Source organism: Heloderma suspectum, chromosome 2 (genome assembly GCF_057233095.1).
Source record: "Heloderma suspectum isolate Gila_16-S chromosome 2, 16-S_ref, whole genome shotgun sequence".
In the NCBI taxonomy this organism is placed as follows: domain Eukaryota; kingdom Metazoa; phylum Chordata; class Lepidosauria; order Squamata; family Helodermatidae; genus Heloderma; species Heloderma suspectum.
Genome location: NC_139459.1, coordinates 63,601,422 through 63,620,974, shown reverse-complemented (window position 1 = coordinate 63,620,974; position 19,553 = coordinate 63,601,422). Strand labels below are relative to the sequence as shown.

The following is a 19,553-nucleotide window of genomic DNA, read 5'->3' as shown; positions in this document are numbered from 1 at the left end:
AGCTCTGGTTGAGAAACAATATCACAGCCAACCTCCTTCCCCTATATATACCAAATCCTCCCCTGAGTTCTTCTGAGGAGGCCTTATTGGTAGTCCCAAGACCAACAGTGTGTCACCAGGTAACGGCACGTAAGTGGGCCTTCTTGGTAGTGGCACCCGCCCTCTGGAACCCTCTCACATGCGTGGTTCAAGAGGCAGAAACTTTCAACGTCTCTTGAAGACATACCTGTTTACTCAGGCTTTCCCTGACTTGTAATCAACCATGACACTGGTCTGTTCTACAGTTGTTCTTATAACGTTTTTAATGCATTATTTTACATTGGTTTTATATTGTACTTTATGTATTTTTGATGTAAACTGCTTAGAGATTTTAGGATATCAAGTGGTACTGAAGCAGAGTAAATACATTGCACACATTATTTGATTTACAGCTGTATTGGAATAAAAATTGAAAATATGTCTATTGCTAAACTATCCACAAAGTGAAAGGGGGAGGAGACCGCACCCTTCATGTTTCCTCAGTTCCTAAGAGTGCGATCCTATGTAGGTTTAGACAGAAAAAAGTCCTACAACTCCCAGCATTCCCCAGCCAGCTTCTATCCTGAAAATCCACATTATCTCAAAGTCCTTTTAGGGGGGGGGGGGTTTCTCCTTCAGTTAAAGTGGCTCCCATGCAGTTCTGCTGCAGTGTGCTACATTACTCTGTATTAACTCCTCGGCATGCCTTTGTAACGTGGCTGTGACCTGGCAGTGACATGGTCATGGGGTGGGGCTGCCCCTTCCCCCCTTCACTTTAATGAGCTTCCACCGTGCATTAAAAATGTGGTTGTTCAGGCAGGCATTTGGGGTGGGTTAGGGTATTTTAGAAAATGTTTTTATTGTAGAATTTTATTGTTTTAAACTGTTTTATTATATGCTGTACATCGCCCAGAGTGGCTGGGTGACCAGCCAGATGGGCGATTAATAAATTTAATAATAATAATTTTCCTCATTGGCATTGCTATCCCCAGGGACAGTAATTAGAGTAACTACAGTAACTAGCCTGCCTTTCTGACTCATCAAAGCGCTATTGCATTCTGTCGACCTTCAAAATCGTGCTGTACTTCCTTTTTGCCGGTTAGAGTAACTAGCCTCCCTTTCCCTATTGAGAGCCATTATTATGCACTTCTCTGATGTTTGCCTGATGCTGGGTTGTGTTAATATGCCTCTCCCATGTTGCATTACTTTCCTTCCCTAGGCACTTGTCTTACTCTTGTGTTACTTAGCTACTTCTCTAATGTTTGCATTACTTTGCTTCTTTGATCTTTGTTTTACTTTGGGGCCTGTCTGATCCTTGTGTTATGCTTTGCTTCCCTACTTCTCTTTTCATTGCTTCACTTCCCTGACGCTTACAGTAAAGCAGGCTTGGAAGCTACAACTCTGTGACAGTTTGCTGCAATGGGGCAAAATTAGGGGTGGAGTACTCTCAGGGGGAGCCTTCAGATGCTGCACTGGATAATCTGGGATTTTGGCTTCTTCTTGGAAAAGTGAGCTTATACTCTTTCCTTTGGCATTAAACAAATGTGCATTAGGGTTTTATCATAGTAGTGATCTGCCAAGGTATCAGGAGCAGAGAAGCCTTTCACTGTGAGCAAGCAGAAAGTGCCCTGAGAAGGAGGAAGGAGAGATGCAAGCTATAACTGTGCCACAGAAATTGGGGGGAGAGGCTGCTCTCAGGGGGAGCCTTCAGATGCCACACTGGAGAATTGGGAATTTTGGCTTCTTCATGCAAAAGTATGCACACTGGGGAAACAGCGGGAGGGGGGCTCTAATTCTGTGACACTTTGCTGGAATGGAATTGTGAATTACTTACTCTCCATAATAATGTGGTAGAAGAGGGGGCCTCAACAGGGGTGAGAAACAAGACTCTCTCATTGGTTGAGCAGCCCCTGCCAGTTTGATGACATTCCGTTCTAGTCCCCACACCAAACCCGGAAATATGTTCCTTTCCAACTCTGTGTGACCTGTGAAAACTGGATTTTAAAGGTATGGTACACTTGGCTTTTCCTGCTTCATGTGTTCCTGACAGACCAAAGCTGATTCCATGAAAATCTGGATAACACTCCAATGCACTTCTCATTCTGTTTGTTTATTTATTTATTTATTTATTTATTTATTATTATTAAATTTATTAATCTCCCATCTGGCTGGTCACCCAGCCACTCTGGGCGATGTACAGCGTATAATGAAACAGTTTAAAACAATAAAATTCTACAATAAAAACGTTTTCTAAAATACCCTAACCCACCCCTGTTGTCATGAGGATCACCCCAAGGTGTTAGGTTTGATCTATAAAGCCTTGCATGGCTTGGGACCACAAAACCTGACAAAATGCCTCTTCCAGCATAAACCTACCCACACACTACAATCAACATCAACCACTTAGAGATATTGTTCAATATGGACAGCGGTATATACATCTATTAAATAACATCTGAGACCTTCCTCTGAGTGCCTCCTCCAAGGAAGGTTCAGAGGATGGCAACAAGATAGAGGACTTCTGGGTGGTGGCCCCCTGCTTGTGGAATGCTCTCTCCAGTGAAGTCCACCTGGAACCAAGAATGTCATCTTTTGGGCACCAGGTTAAGACTTTCCTCTATGGCCAGGCATTTGATGGCATATGATGGGGCTCTTTAATGTTACTTGTTTTATCGGGTCCCGTAGGTTATTGTTAATTGTTTTTAGCTGTTTCAAACTGTTTTAAATTTTTGAATGTTAAAGGTTTTATATTATGTTTTATCACATTGTATTTCAGGATTCTAATTTTTGTGAACCTCTCAGAGAGCTTTAGCTACTGGGAGGTATAGAAATGTAGTAAATGGATGAATGAACCAGGGTAGGCAGGTAGAAATACTGTTGATGCTTGCTCCTGCTTTAGCTGGGCTGTCACCTCACCAACCCAAGTAGCAATGTACTAGCCTTACTAGGGAGCAAGGCAGGTGAAGACATCATCACATGCCCAGTTGCAGATCATCCCAGAGTTGCCTTTCTGCTGTTCCCTTTCCTCCATGCTCTGAGGAACTAAACATTCTCTGTCGGTCAGGTTTTATTTTTTCACGTTGATATATATATATATATTAGTGCAGAATTGAAGGGAAAGAATCTGTTTTCAGCTTGCTCTTCTTTTCTCTTTCCTTCCCCCCAAATATTCATTAATCCATTTCTTTCAGAGTTTTCATGTTTTTAACATGTAAGGTTTTTAATGTAACATTTGTATTTTATGACTATTGTTATGAACAATTTGGGGGAATCCAACAATGAAGTTGGATACAAATAAATAAACTATTCTGGACTATTAGCCCATAACCTGCCTAACAAAGGAATGGTCAGCCAAAAGCCGCAGCAATACGTTTTGAATGCTTCGGTGGAGTGAATCCCTTCATATGGTAAGTCTTATGACCACTGAAGTGGCTCTCAGTGGCTATGCTGCCTTGGGAGGTGGCCTAGAAATTGGAGGAAACATTTAAGCAGATGTGTGGCTTCAAGGCAAGGATCAAATGTACTACTAGGCTAAAAGACAACATTCCAGTTTGCCTCATGTTATATAACATTACTGCTTTCCCAGGTATGTGTTATCTCAAGCTAAAGAAGAAAAGACAAGTGAGTATGAGATAAAGCAGGAAGTAAAAACCCTTTTTATGAGGGAAAATTGTTGTTTTTAAAGCATCTCTAGTTTCAATCCTGGACTTGGCAAAAACATTAGATATCATCTAACCTAACCTCCAGCAACTGCAAACATGGACTTCCACCCAATAATTTTTCAGTGCCAAACTGTACAGATGCTTATCCAAAAATGTTTCTGGGTGTAAAGCACTGTGTTTCTCAGGCCAACCCACATCTCCAGTGCATGGTCAGCTGTGCCTGAAGTAAATACACAGTATGCTAGGAGTGGTAAAAGGACATCAACACCAGGAAGTTTAGCCCAAATCATGCCCCCAGCCTAAGATTAAAGTCAAGAAGCGAGCTGGGTTAGGTTATGATCTCTTGATACTTCTGCATTCTTTAGAAATCCAGTTTGGCTTCTTGAAAGTCTATAGCTGTAACAAGGTACCAGGTTGGCTTATTCCTCTAGTTCTACCATACTCAGCCACTCAAAAGCTACCTTCTCTCATTAAAGTAAATTTTATCCCACCCTTCAGGACAAGTCCTGTTCAGGGTGACTAATGAATCCAAAGGTCTTTCCCTTCCCCTTTTATCCTCTTAACAACCCTGTGAGGCAAGTTAGACTGAAAGATGGTGACTGGTCCAAAATCATGCAGTGAACTTAAAGACTGAATTGGGATTTGAACCTGGTTCCCTGGCTGATCACTAGAACTAGACCATACTGCCCGCCTGCCCGCACGCCCGTCCCTCTCTCTCTCTCTCATATAATTCCATTCATCTTCTTTTGATGTGTGCAATACTCTCCCAGAATGCCACCATCAGGCTACTTTCCTCTCTTGCTTCAAATTTTCTCTCAAAATCCACTTTTTCCATAAATTCCTTATGTAACAGTTATAGAATCCTTGGGGCAGAGACTTGCCTTTTTGCTAGTATGACTATGTGAAGCTCCCTATACATTGACGGGTGCTGTATAATATATAAAATATAAATAATAATTCAAAACATATTAGGAAGCAATTAAAATGGCAACTAAATGTTCAGCTGAATTTAGTGGAGGGCAGCCACATGTTTTTGTTTAAGTAGTATTTTAGTCACCTGTGTGCAGCCTAATCTTATACGTGTTTACACAGAAGTCCCACTAACTTCAGTGGGACTTCTGGGAGTTAAGTATGCCTGGGATTTCAGCTTTAGAATGAAACAAATAATTCACAAAAACCCTGCAAGCTGGTGAAATCAAAATTCAAATGGTCATCCATGGAAATGATTTTTTTTCAACATTTGTTCAAAATTTTCAGACTCAATCTACTCATAACTATGTTTTTCAGTTTCTCCATAATACTGTTGTGATCATTTTACGATGAAATTCCAAGGCAAACACCTAATCCTATAGATGCAGAAAGCTCAAGAAAGTGCTTGAACAGAGCATGAAGTCAAAGGAAAACAAACATGCTGGCCAATCCTATTAAAATGCAATCCTAGACTCACTTATCTGGTCCTAAGCCCCCACTGAATGTATAGGACTTGCTCCTGAGTAGACATTATAAGATTGTGCTGTAAGTGTGCTTACAATACCACAAAACAGCCATCAACGTCACAGAGCAAGGAAGTGCTTTAAGTTCCATGTGTGCCATTTTTATTTTAAAATGACACCTTTGCAGTTACTTCTAAACAAACCCATCTGCATTTTTAAAGCCGATATGACTTGTCAAGTCTTATATTAATCCCCACTCCCCAAAAACATCCCTAGAATTTTTTTAAAAAACCTTGTGTGGGTGGATTCTTATTAAGTCAGCAGAAACCCAAACTGTGTCTGCTTCAGCAACTTCAGTCAATGTCAGGGATGAAAAGAGGAATGTCTTTCACATGATTAGCTTCCCCAGCTAGCCAGTAGGTGGGTGTGTTTAACAGAAGAAAGCAATAGGAAGGAGCCTGTCAGCCTGCCTCCCCAGCTAATTAGCTCAGCCTCCAACAAAGATAAGCGAGCCAGGGGAGGAGGACCCCCTGAAGGGTCTTTTGAATCTGGGCAATGTCTGATTGGCAGATGCTGAAAGGGATTCTTTGGTAATCCAGTTCATCAATGAACTGCATAAATTCAGGACAGGACTGGGCGAATTCAGGCATGTGGACACTTTGTGGATGCATTCTGGAAAAAGGCAGACCAAGATGGACAGGACCTTGGGATCTCTACAACATATAATTTCCCAAGTTCTGCCTCACAGAGACCCTACGCTTGCATTTAAAGACTGTAAGTACCAAAGTTTCTGGACTTCTAAGACATTGCTTGCATTTGTGTCAAATGGAAACCTGTAACATTTTAGAGGACTGTCCATCAAATACTCGGATTCTGCTTTACAAATTTCAGTACTTGTTTACATCTCTCTCTCTCTCTCTGGTATTTGAGATCATATTTTATTTAATAGTATTCTATCCTCTTTCCTTATAAAGTTGTTAGAACTCAGCTTTTTGTCTTCTGATGAATTGTTTAATATACTGGCAATCACAGAATATATTATTTATTTATTTTTATTTCATTTCTATACCACCCAATAGCTGAAGCTCTCTATATTATATCTGCCACACTCATTTCTGTCTCTAGTAGTGTTTGATATGCTTCATTACAAAATTACAGCAAAAATTTAGATTGTCTACCACTTACAATTTTACTTTTATGCTAAGATTTACATACATTGTTCTTTAATCACGGCTCATGTTATCCCTACAAATAAATAGTACTTGAGTTTTTCTGGTTCCAAGTCTCTCTCTCTCTCTCTCTCTCACACACACACACACACACACACACACCTGCATAGGGCTTATTGTCTCTTTGTGCTGCATCTAAAAACAACTGTGTTGATAAGTAGCAAACCTGTATTTGCTCATCAATGCTTGTACTAAAGGTTTCCTATAACTAGCACCCAGAATCTGTCTACTGGTGTCTAAAACTGTTATACTCAAGTTCTTTACTATTAAAACTGAGCTTCCTTGGTTTGGGGGATAATGCCACTGAAGTGTCATTTATTGCTCCAATTGTGATATCTTTACTCAAAATTTCTGCAAGATGCTACTTTATATAAGAGAAAGCATCAGAATCTAACCCCTAATCACTTGATTCTGTAGTTAGTAGAGTAAATTTCCTGAAGTTTGTGCAGAAAACCAATATCAATGTTTCATAAAATTTCTCATGATGAATAGATTCACTTAAGAATGTTGTCTCAACCTCTCCAGCACCAGTATTTTTGTTCAGCTCATTGCCTTTTGATAAATTATAGAATCTCTGTTACATTTTTAGCCTGTACAGTTGCATTGTACAAAAAATGCTATAGTCCTTCTGTTTGGTAACATTTCATAAAGAAAGTTAATTGTGTATCCTACATAACGCCACAGAATGTAATATAGAACACTTTTTTAAAGTATCTGTTTAATTCCTTTATCAGTAGCTATGTTAAGAGTTAGTAACTTCAGCCTTATGCATTCTTTCTAAATGAGTATGAAATGAATGACTTTAAAATAAGCAGCTGGTGAGAGAGCAAAGTTATGTATTGGTTATTCCAAAAGAAGGTTGACAGAAATCAAGAGTTAGACAGATAAACAAACACAAACAGATCTTCCTAGGCCACCCAGAAGAAAAACTCTATGCTGGTATTACAGACAGACTCACATTAAGCTGGACTTTTTTATTCTGAAACCTTGTGAGAGCAGATGCATCTCATAAGCAGAAAGAATTTGATCTAGAAAAGGTAGGAAAGGTTTTTTTCCTTCCATTGTGGCAGATTCCTAAAGATCATCTGACAAGGTTTTGATTGAAAGTGTATGTACTGGCCTCTCAGACAAAGTTATTGTGACCACCCACAGACCTGAAAGAATGGCTATAACAAAGCAGAAAAGCACATGTCAAGCATAACAGGGTTAGAATATCATTTTCAATGGAATCTTATCACAGTGGGCTCAGCCACTAAAAACAGTTCTTCTGAGAAGAATATAGCACTCTTGTTCTGGACATTATACTGTTTTATGCTGACTGCTATCAGTTCCTCTTAATGGAGAAGAGAATTAAACACTAATCACAGTATTTGTGAGATCTTGCTTCCAGTATTATATTCCAATACAGTCTACATCTCTCCTCCCCTACCACTTAAAAATTAACATGGGGGTCAAATTGCAGGGATGACTCCAGGGGGTCGTGAAGGGGTTAGGGTGTTCCTCAATTCTATTTCCCACTACCCCACAATATATTGCAGTCTTACATAGCATGGATTAAACTCTGGCTACTCTAATTATGATCTTTGCCACCTCTTTGCTCCCCCAACCCAGTTTTTCTGGAGTCACTCCAATTGGTATTCAAACTTCAAATGGGGAATTATGTTAAAACTCTCTCTCTCACACACACACACACACACTCAGAGAGAGAGAGAGAGAGAGAGAGAGAGAGTTTCATTGTGATACCTTAATGATCAAGGGAGATATTTCACATTACACTATATTTTACATCTGTTCTGCCCCCCCTGGAAATGACTGTGGGGTCAAGCTTGGCTTTGAACTTGAAATGTAGAATTGTGTCCTGAGCACACACACCAATTTTCATTCAAGTATCTCAGTACTTAGGGTTGTAGGCAGTAGTGTCTTTCCGCTAGCACAAAGCTTCTACCACTTGCGGAAAGCCTTTTTTCATCCTTTTGCAAGTGTCAAATCCAATACCTTGATTCCACTTGCACAAGCCATCCCACAAGCTGTTGCACAACTCATTACGACTTCATTGGCCTTGGCAGTTCCTGCACTAGTTGTATAAGCTGTTCTGCTAGTGGTTGCCCAAGCACAGAGGAGCAACTCCATCTCTTGTACTTTTTCCACAAGCACAACATTGGATGCAACTTTCAAGGTAGATATCACATTGCAACATATTTGGCATTTTCCATCCCCCTTTGAAAAAGTAAGCAGGGCTCAAGCTAGTAGTTGAACTTAAAATGCAGAATTATGTCCTGAACGTACTTACCAAATTTCATCCCAATATCTCAGTATTCAAGAGAGAGAGATCCTTTTCAACAAACAGAATACCAAACCAGAGACTGAAAACAATGGGATTAATGTCAGAGTAGAATTGTGCTGTACCTATACAGTGAAACCCCACAATTCTGTCTACTCAGAAATACGCCCTACTGAGTTCAATGGGACTTACTCCCATGTCAGTGTGTATATAATTCTACTTTATAAGAAGGACATATTGTTGTACCTATCTGAAAGAAAGATAAGACCAGCAATGACATGATTTGACCACCAAGCACTTTGCAGCCAAGCTTTGTTCAATACTGCAGTATTTCTCATAGCACCTTTAAAAGGTACTTTCAAATACAAGTTGTTCATCCTGGGCATGTACAGATTTTCTGAAATCTGTTCAGTCTGTGTTTAGCAGATTGGCAGGTATATCTTTCTTTCCATCATCCACTTATTGACTGGAATGGCGGGGGGGGGGGGAGCTAGAGATGTACAATAATTTTGTTCCACTTCCACAAGTGTGCATTAGCACAAGTGTGAATTTGCACAAATCCCCCCCCAAAAAAGTTTAAAAAAAAAACAATCCACAAGTCCTCATGACTCAGAAAAAGGTGGTCCACTGTGGAACCCACAGGTCAGATTAATAGAAACCCAAACTCATTTGAATCCATTGCGGATTTCTCCAACGACCTAGTTCATCCACAGACAATTTAAAATGAAAAGATCAATTTTGCAGACTCCCAAAGCACTTAGTTGTTGAAGTGCTGCTTGATCAGCCCTCAAGAATCTATGCATTTTTCTTAATTATTTGATCAGAGCCAATTGCACTGGATGTATCAGGAAAAAACTGCATCATAAAATGGATTTAAAGGAGTTTCCTGATTTTAAGAAAGGGGATTGCTAACATGGGCTGGTATTTGTGACAGTATATTTTTAATGTCACAAAATCAGATCTGACTGGGGCGGAGGGGGGACAAGAGTGGAACACTAACCTGCTCCTAAAAGAAGTGAGGAAACAGTCCCTGGGGCAGTCCTGAGCATCATTCCGAGGGTCCTTTGAGGGACTGTACCTGCAACAGACCAGATCAATTTGTCATAGGGAGGGAGGGAGCCATATAAACAGAGCGCTCCTTCAGCATGTCAGCCTCTTCATGTTTATGTACTAGGTCTGACTCTGGTTGTTTCAAGGTCAGCCAGAGGTTACTGAATTAAAAGCAGGTTAGAAATTTACAGATTTCTGAACCCTCTACTCAGTGGCTATTCCAATTCTGGGGCTGTTTGGCTTTTGGCATATTGAAAAAGAATCTTACCTTAGAATCATTCAAGCTCTGCTCTTTACATAATCCGTACAAAGAAATCCCAGTGGCCTAATCCAATGGCAGTTTGCTGACCACAATCCCTGTGGATGTTTTTTCTAAACAAAGCATAGTTTCACTTCTCCCGCCCCACCACCTCCATCATTCTGCATTCTGATTATTTCTATTAATCACCCTGGGATCAGATCCACACTTGAAATTGGCAAATGAGACTCATCCTGGGCCAATTTTTGAGACATATGAAACATCTTGTCCAGAAGTCCCAGCTCTGCTTTTGAACTTGTCTTTGGCCAAACGCCTTCAGGGGCAGAAGACCAATATCTCCATTTGAAATAACATGATCCTCACAAAACCAAAACCAGGAAACATCCCAGAGAAGTGGAAAAACACTCTGATGCTCAACAGCTACACAAAGGATTAAGCAGGAATAAATCACTCCTAGCTGCATCAGCAGAAAGCAGTAGAGAGCCTGCAAGACCAGATATGCTTGAGTCTGGAGGCATAGTTCTCCAGTGAGGAGAAGCCAGGAAAGCAGGAGCAGAACTGGATTAATCAGCAATCAGTTCCAAGGCAGTTGGAGGGTTCAGGTGATCTTATACATCGGTTTAATAATGAACAGGCCTTTTGGGTGCACATACAGCTTCTTTGCTTCTGCCTTTACTCAAGTCTTGAAACCAACCCAGAAGTCTTCAGATAAGAATAGTTTCCTGTTTTGCCCAAACTGGGAAACTACAGCTTTGGAATGAGACAGTATATTTAGCCAACTTCAAACCATGGTTTAATATCCTGGCTTGTTCTGAAACTGTTAATCATTGTTTCCCTGTTTGGATGAAATGGGAAACCTATAGTCAAATGAAGTCTTCCTGGTTTGTTTGCCGGCTTGCATAGAGGGAGGAGCAGAGAAGCTGTATCCATGGACAAAAGGCCTACTCATATCTTGGCTTATTAAACTGAGATACCATAGCCTGAACATGGTCAGTGAGAAGAGCTTGAGCCTCCATTGACTGCATTTGTAGGTCAGCAGCCCCAAACAACAGTTGAAGTTGTTCCCAGCCATAATCTTGACATCCTCATTCCGCTAGCACTTAGAGAATGAACTGTACCATTCTCTCAGTCAGTTTTCCCTGTGCTGGTGTGCTCTGGATATGTTGGACTACAATTCCCAGAATCCCCCCTATGCTGGCTGGGGGATTCTAGGAGTTGTAGTCCAACACATCCGGAAGGCACCAGGTTGGAAAAGGCTGCTCTAAGTTCAGGAAGACTGTACAGTGCTGCTACACATGCGTTCCTTTGCCTTCAAGGACCAGAGTATATGCGAGAGCAGCAGACCCCTGTGTCAGTACTGAGTCTATATTGCTTGCTATAAAGGGGTGAGTGGGGAGGTTTAAAGCATGTTTTGGTGGGCAGGAGGAGAGGTGCTGGATACTTCCCCTGTTTTCTCATAAGCCTTTTTTTCATGGTGATGTTACAAGACGGTAGTAACTCCTGCTGAGAGAAAGAAAACTATTCAAGAAGTACTTTGGGATGGAAAAGCAGAGAAAGGGGTTGACACCCCACCTATCCCTAATGCACTTTGAAATGTTCCCACCACTGCCAGCACCACCACCACTTCATAGCCATTCAGCAGCATACCGAATTCCCATGCATGGATCCACCATTGTCTCATCTGTTTGGCCCTGATGGGCCACGCTCAAAATCAGCCTCCCCCCAGCCTGGTGCCCTGCAGATGTGTTGGACTTCAACCCCCATCAGCCCCAGCTAGCATGGCCAGTGTTCAGGAATGCTGGGAGTTGTAGTCCAGAAGATCTGGATGGCACCAGGCTGGGTGAGGCTATTCCTCCATGTCATGCAGTGGTGTTAATCAATTACAGGCAGATGCCATCAGGCAGGGGAAGGTGTTTGAGTTTCTGATTTTGGGAGCCAGAGTATCATTTCCAGCTTCAGCAAGGAAGGTAAAAATAAACACCCTCCAAACATTCTCCCCTCATGCAACTGCAGTCACATGAGGGAAGACTCTCAGGCGTATGTGGGAAATCAAAATGGTGGCTAGACCCAGCCACCTGGCACAGCTCAGGGGGCTGCTGCAGCTGCTTGCTGTGGCCTGCAACTGCCACCCAAGGCCCCCGTAAGAACATAAGAAGAGCCATGCTGGATCAGACAAAGGGTCCATCTAGCCCAGCATTCTGTTTACATAGCATTCCGTTCATACCAGCTGTCAACCAGGAACCGGCAAGCAGGACACAAGCGCAACAACACCCTCCCACCCATGTTCCCCAGCAACTGGTATACAGAGGCTCACTGTAGCACATAGCCATCTGTGCTACATTAGAGGTAGCACATAGCCATCACTGTAGCACATTAGAGGTAGCACATAGACATCAAGACTAGTAGCCATTGATAGCCTTTTCTTCCAGGAATTTGTCTAACCCCCTTTTAAAGCCATCCAAATTGGTGGTCATCACTAATTCCTGTGGTAGCAAATTGCATAGTTTAACTATTTGCTGGTGAAATACTTCCCTTTATCTGTCCTGAATCTCCCACCAATTAGCTTCATAGGATGACCCCGGGTTTGGGTATTTTGAGAGAGGGAGAAAAATGACTCCCTATCCACATTCTACACGCCATGCATAATTCTGTAGACCTCTATCATGTCTCCCCTTACCCTCCTTTTTTCCAAGCTAAACAATTCCAGCTGTTGTACCTTCTCTCATACAAGAGATGCTCCAGCCCCTTGATCATTTTAGTTGCCATTTTCTCCACTTTTCCCAGCTCTACAATATTTTTTTAGGTGTGGTGACCAGAACTGTACACAGTAGTCTAGGTGTGGTTGCACCATAGATTTGTATAAGGGCAAATGTTACTAATTGTAATTTTAATAATGCCTTCAACCAATTTGCCCAGAACAGACATTAAGCTAACCAGCCTGTAATTTCCCAGACCCTCCCTGGATCCTTTTAAAAAAAATGGTGTTACATTGGCCATCTTCCAGTCCTCTGGTAGAGGCTGATCTTAGGGACATGTTGCATATTTTGGCTAGAAGATCAGCAATTTCATAATTCAGTTCTTTGAGAACTCTAGGATGGATACCATCTGGGCCTGGTGATTTATTTGCTTTTAATTTATCAATAAGGTTGAGAACTTCATCTTTTGTCACCACTATTTGCCTCAGTTGCTCAGACTCCCTTCCTGAAAACATCAATTCAGGCACTGGTATCTGTCCTATATCTTCTGCAGTGAAGACTGATGAAAAGAATTCATTCAGCTTCTCTGCAGTCTCCTTGTCCTCCTTCAGTACTCCTTTAACTTCATTGTCATCCAATGGTCCAACTGCATCCCTAGCTGGTTTTCTGCTTCTGATATATTTAAAGAATTCTTTATTATTGGCCTTGATCTTGTTAGCGATATGCTCTTCAAAATGCTTTTTTTTTTTGTACCTCTTATTGTTTGCTTGCATCGTCTTTGTGAAAGTTTGTGCTCCCTTTGGTTTTCTCCACTTGGGCAAGACTTCCATTTTCTGAAGGAAGCTCTCTTTTCTCTAATAGCTCCCTTAACACTGCTCGTTAACCATGCCGGCAACTTCTTGGACTTGGTGCTATCTTTCCTAATCTGTGGTATACATTTTTGCTAGGGTTCTATTATTGTGGTTTTGAGTAATCTCCAAGAATGTTGAAGGGATTTAATCCTCCGGACTCCTTTTAACTTCCTTTTTACCAGTTCTCTCATTTTAGAGAAGTTTGTTCATTTGAAGTCAAATGTGACTGTGTTGGACCTCCAGAGCAGTTTTCCACTTAAATATATATTAAATCTGATAGCACTGTGGTCACTGTTTCCAATTGGTTCAACAACATTGACATCTCATACTAGGTACTGGTATTAGGATTAAATGCAAGGCCACCTCCCCTCTGGTTGGTTCCATGACCAACTGTTCTCAGGTGCAATCACTTAGTGTATCGAGAAATTTAGCCTCTTTGTCATGACTGGAACATGCATTTATCCAATCAATGTGGGGGTAACTGAAGTTGCCCATTATTACACTTCCTTGTTTGGAGCCCTCCCTGATTTCGTTTTCCATCTCAAGGTCACTCTGACCATTCTGGCCTGGGGGACGATAGCATGTTCCTAGCACTAAATTAGTTTTGGAGCCTGGTATTGTCACCCACAGTGCTTCTGTGGAAGACCCTACCCCTTTTAGGTGTTCTAGTCCACTCGACACAATGCCCTCTTTGACATACAGGGCAACCCCTTCCTTGGTACGCCCTTCCCTGTCCTTCCTGTAGGAGGAGGAGAAGGACTACCAGAGGGCATTTTGCCCAGGCCTCCCTCAGACTTGGAGCTGACCCTGCATATCAGTAGCATGATTAACCCACCTTATATTTGTAACAGGGAGTTGTAGATACTGGGCTTTTCTACATGAGGTATTTATTGTGTGCTTAGCAAACTCACCATTGTTTGCGGGTTCTTTAGATTATGTTGTGACCTTCCAGTTTTGCTTCTGTGTCTAACCAGCACTTTCAGAGGGTCTTTTTAGAGCAGGGAAAATGCAGCATTTAATTGTGAAAGGAAAAGAAACCGCCATTTCCTCTTATGTATTTGTACTATCTGCTATACCACAGTGCCACCTACAAGGTATTTAGGAGAAAACCAGTAAAGAAAACACTCCTCATGTCATGCTCAGATCTCAGTTCTGCGTCAAAATAGAAAGTAGATATAGCAGATTAACAGGCTCGTGTAGAAAAGCTCATAGGGTAGTATCCAATGTTAGTCCTAAGCAGAGTAGACTCATTGGAATGAAGTCTCTGTCATTTCAATGGATTTACTCTCTACATAGGACTAACACTGAATACTACCCATATGTATGTATGTATGTATACACACAAATTCGGTTTATAAAAAGCAACATGACAATATTTTTTTCTTCTGTACCTATATAATGTAACTATTGGAATTGGTTTTCTCTTTCTTCACATTTAAACTATCTAGCTGTTTCAAACTGAGCCCTACTTTTACAGCTTCAGTGTGAGGTGTGTGTTAAATTATAGACCCTAATGGGAGGCAGCTGCAAGAAGGTGCACTTATAAGTAATGGTATTTGTTTAAATGATATGGTTTTACTGATTATGTGCCACAGATTGATTGAGGAAATGGAAGACAATTTTAGTAGCCTTGCATGAAAGAATCTTCCTTTCAAAAATGAAAAAGAAAAATCAAATATGAAATGTATTAAACTCCAAAGACTTATATCTTTCCCCTACAGCCAAATGATTATTTAATAATAGTCTGACAAGTTAGTTAAAACAACCTTTCTTCTGAAAACCCTTTTAAAGTTTAAAATGGACTAAGCAGGAAATACTTACCGTGTGTGTTCTTTTATAAACGACTCATTTGTGACAATGAAAAATTCTCAGGATTATGGCTCTGTTCCACTGCTGGTAAAGTTGCAAAACTTCTGCTCTGACATGCCTCTGTCAATCCTAGCAATTCCCTACTCAAATAACAGGTCTTGCTGGTTCTCTGGGTGCTGTGTAGCCTGTATATTGCCAGTTTAAACATGATGAGACTATTTTTCCATTTTCCTTAGGAACAGCCAATACCCCAAAGCCAAGCTTTTTTTAAAAAAAAACTTGAAATAAAAAGATGACCTGGTTAGGCCAAGAAATCCTACACAAGACTGCACAGAAGTGAACCATATTGAATTCGATGAATGGATTTGAACAGACTTCCCATGCATAGAACTAGAGTCAAAATTATATTGAATACATTAGCTTAACACAAAATAGATTATTACTAGCTATGGCCTTCATTTTTATCATCAATGTCACCTCACTAGTCCTCAATGTTCCATTTAAAAAGCAAAAACAAAAAGAAAGCTACAGGGCTCAAGCCTACCTGGAATTCATACCACCTGGCCTAGAATCCCTGCCCCTCATCTAAGTTTTGTGGAAACTGGCTGTAGTTATTCAGTAGTGAAGCAAAGGCAAACTGCACACGCTCAGTTGCACTCTCTTCTCAATGTGCGTTTTGCATGTTCCAGAGCTGAGACATAGCAAGGGTTTTTTTAAGCAGAATTCTGGTGAAGTCTAGTTCAGTCAAGTTCTATCAGCGCTCCTCCATGCTCTTCTGCATTCCTGAGATCACATCCACAAAACTGCATAAGAAAAATTATTTCCCATTCAGCTTGCTTAGCTTATAGGCATCTGACATGTCAACAAAGGAGATGGTTTCCCCCCCCAGATTACTGTAAATAAATATGTGTCTTCAGCATCACTGGGGCAAAAATGTCATGGGATAAAAGTTTATGGCTTGGATCCAGACCTAGTCATAAGTAGACCCATTGATCTCAGTGGGACTGAAGTTAGTTGACTAATGTACTGTAAGTTACCTAAACATTAGGGATGTCAGAGATACCCGCAATGGAACCCAATGAGTTTGAATTTTCATGAATCCAACCCGTGGATTCCACAGTGGACCAGCTTTTCCCCTGTCAGGTGGATTCCGTGGACTTCCGGACCAGTTTTCTATCTTTCCTGAATGTTGCGCAAATTTTGTCATAGAAAAATACACAAAATAAAAAATGGCGGAAAATGTGCATTCCCCCCCCCCCCCGGCTAAAGCATGAAAATGCAATTTGGGGGGAATTTGCATGTTTTCACATGTGTGAATTTGCGCAAATCCATAAATTAAAAAAAAACAATTCCATCGATGGGCAGAAAATGGAACAAAAGGTACCTGACAATCTGCAAAACACAGACGGAAGAGATTTTACACAATCGCTACATCCCTGCTAAAAATATAAAGTGTGAATAGAGCAAATGTGTATCATTCAGGTATACCAGTCAGGGAATACAGGATTGGCTGATTTCGAAGTGGACAGGTTTACTCTACAGAACATATGAAATGGCCAACGTAGGCTGAGAGAAGACCACACAAACTGGGTCCCTTCCATACTTTGCATACTGTCTGTTTCTGGGCAACAAGGAGATTAGAACCTGGAACTAAGGCAGCATTACTAAAATAAGATTTGTAGTTTGTGGGTTGTGTAAGTCTGGGTACGGTGAGTGCAGGTGTCCTTTGGGATCTATGCGTGAAGGGCTGAGGGAGGCAGTCAGTTTCAGAATTATCACTTTTCACAAGCCAGATAAACTAGAGTACCTAAATTTATTAATCACTTATTTTTATTGTGGCTTTCACCAAATGGGTTTAGATTTAATCTTTTCTTAGCATCTGTAAGACTGACAGCAAAATCCTATACATGTCTACTCAAAAGTAAGTCTCATTGATTTCCATGGGACTTACTTCCAGGTCATTGAATATAGGATTGTTGCCTGAGGCTGTAATCATGTACCCACTGACCTGGAAGTAAGCCTCACTGATAACAATTGGACTTAATGCTGCAAAGAGAATGCATAGCTAGTGCTGAAAAGAATCTTTAAAAAAAAACAGACTTAAAAACAAGCCTTCCAAATAAACTTGCCTGTGTCTTGGTTTTTTTATATTCAGAAAAAGATCCTTTATGATGTAAAATAGCTGTCAAGAAGATTATAGGGAAATAATAGCTTTCCCCTTAAATTTGTGTGGCCTTTTGTCTAGCCAAGATAGTAGTCAATAATCTGTGCTGTGTGTGTTTTGTGTTTTAAAGAGTCTGTTTCTCAAAATGCAGTGGGTGAGGGAATCTAACCAAACAACAAGGGTTTTTTTTAAGGCTGTCAAAGTGCTGACTTAGCTTTGAAATGACTCGTGCAAAATGGTCAAGTCAGAATAAAAATGATTATACTTCAAACCGCTCAAACTCTTGAGGTCAGACTGACAAAACATGTGAACGATCGACAAAAATGGAGCATAGATAAAAATCAGTTTGGAAAGCTCACTTTCCAAAGCTTTTGGACAATCCTAATATGGTGTCTGTAATCTATAATTTATTTTCCCCGTCTGCATATCTCCTTAAAATTACAGTGGTGAGACCCATTTATTGCAATAAGATGTGTGTTAGCAAACTGATGTGTGACTGAGGTATGGACAGCTTGGTATAGGGAGAACACCACAGGACAGGACAGGTAGCTTCCAAGTAATTGCTAGCTAAATGGATGGAGACTCCACTCCACAATGGTAATATATGCAGGAGTCCATCACATAGGTTGCTCAGATCATATGGTTTCTTCTGTACCAGTGCAGCACCTCTGTCGGGGGACCAGATGTTTTGACTGTTATCATAGCCCACATTTTCATGTCTTTTATTTTGTGGGCCACCTGAAAATGGCTGGGAGTCTTCTTGACAGGCCACTTAATAAATGTTTTGTTCTACAAATCAAAACACATACATAACTCATATTTAAATAAGCTGGACCTTGGGGACAAAGTCCAGGACCCCCAAATGACCACCCAGAGAGAGGGAAATGATGAGGCAGCAGAACCAAGCTCCATTTTATTCCTGCAGTCATGAATAACTGGTGCTAGAATTTAAGTGAGTTTAAGAGGCAAAAGTGCACATGCCCAAGAGATGTTTTTAAAAAAAATCACAGGGTTGTTGTTGTTATTGTTCTAACATATCAGAAATATAGAAGCAGTTTTAGAGCATGGAATGGTACTTGGAGAGAGTGGGATGGGGAAGAGAAATGTCAGTTGTGTGCTTCACAACTGAAGTAATTCAGCAATCAGCATGGCCATCTAAAGCCGGGGGTGGGGGTGGCACACTTCCATTACATCCAGGGCCTAAAATTACCTAGCTGCTCCACAGGTTGTAATGACTGTAGACTTGCCTTTCTAATACGATGGATGTGCCTGTTTTTGTGAGCAAAATTGTGTGAAGTTAGGTGTAATGATTGTCAGCTTTAGCCTCAAGTCAGGTTCAACATTCATTGGGTTCACACAACATGTTAACCCACACTCAGTGGTTGAGTATGGGTTGTCGTTGCACTGTGGGTTGCTGTTGAACTGTGGGTTATTGTGTTGTCTGAACCCAGCATGTTTTCCACAAGGTGGCTTATTTTTCTTGAACAAACCACCCTAAAGACCCATGGTTTGCTGTTGGGTTGTGAACTGTGGGTTGTTCGTGGTTAACAAGCCATGGTTTATTCATGCAGCTGGGTTCAGACAACATAACCCATGGTTCAGTGACAACTCACACTCAACCACTGAGTACAGGTTATCGTGTTATGTGAACCCAGTCAGTGGGTGCGTTCGGACGAGAGCCATGCTGTGGAGAGGGTGGGTAAACAGTGGGCCTCCCTCCACACACACATGACTGTGCAACCATGCCAGGCAGCACAGTTTACCTACACTCCCTGAGGCTCGCCCCGTCTGGAGTCCTCCTGGCCCAGCAGCCATGCATCCCAACAGCTGTAGCAGCCATGCCAGCTGTTGTTAAGCGATCTCAGCCATAGAGATCTGCCGAGTGGAGCAGAGCAGCAGCAGCATTTCCGGCTGTTCTAGGCTCTTGCCTCTCTGCTCGATCCCCATTACCCTTGTGTACTCCTCACATGACATGGTAAGCTACTGCGGGGCCCTTTACCCCTACTGCAGAGCGTGGGTTATGGGGGTGGGTAATTAAACCATTCTGGGTAGGGAACCCCTCCACCCATTACACACTAACTCTTTGTGGGTCACTTCCGGA

The 19,553-nt window shown here is 41.4% G+C and overlaps 1 protein-coding gene across 1 annotated transcript in view; it reads left to right on the top strand.

Moving 5' to 3' along the window:
- The first annotated feature begins 5,555 nt into the window (after positions 1-5,555).
- The window catches only part of LIX1 (limb and CNS expressed 1), a 58,103-nt gene continuing 44,105 nt past the window's right edge, over positions 5,556-19,553 (top strand). The window contains exon 1 of the mRNA XM_084833786.1: positions 5,556-5,887. Coding sequence (XP_084689912.1) covers positions 5,779-5,887 — 109 coding nt within the window. The 5' untranslated portion in view covers positions 5,556-5,778. The remainder of the gene's footprint in view (positions 5,888-19,553) is intronic.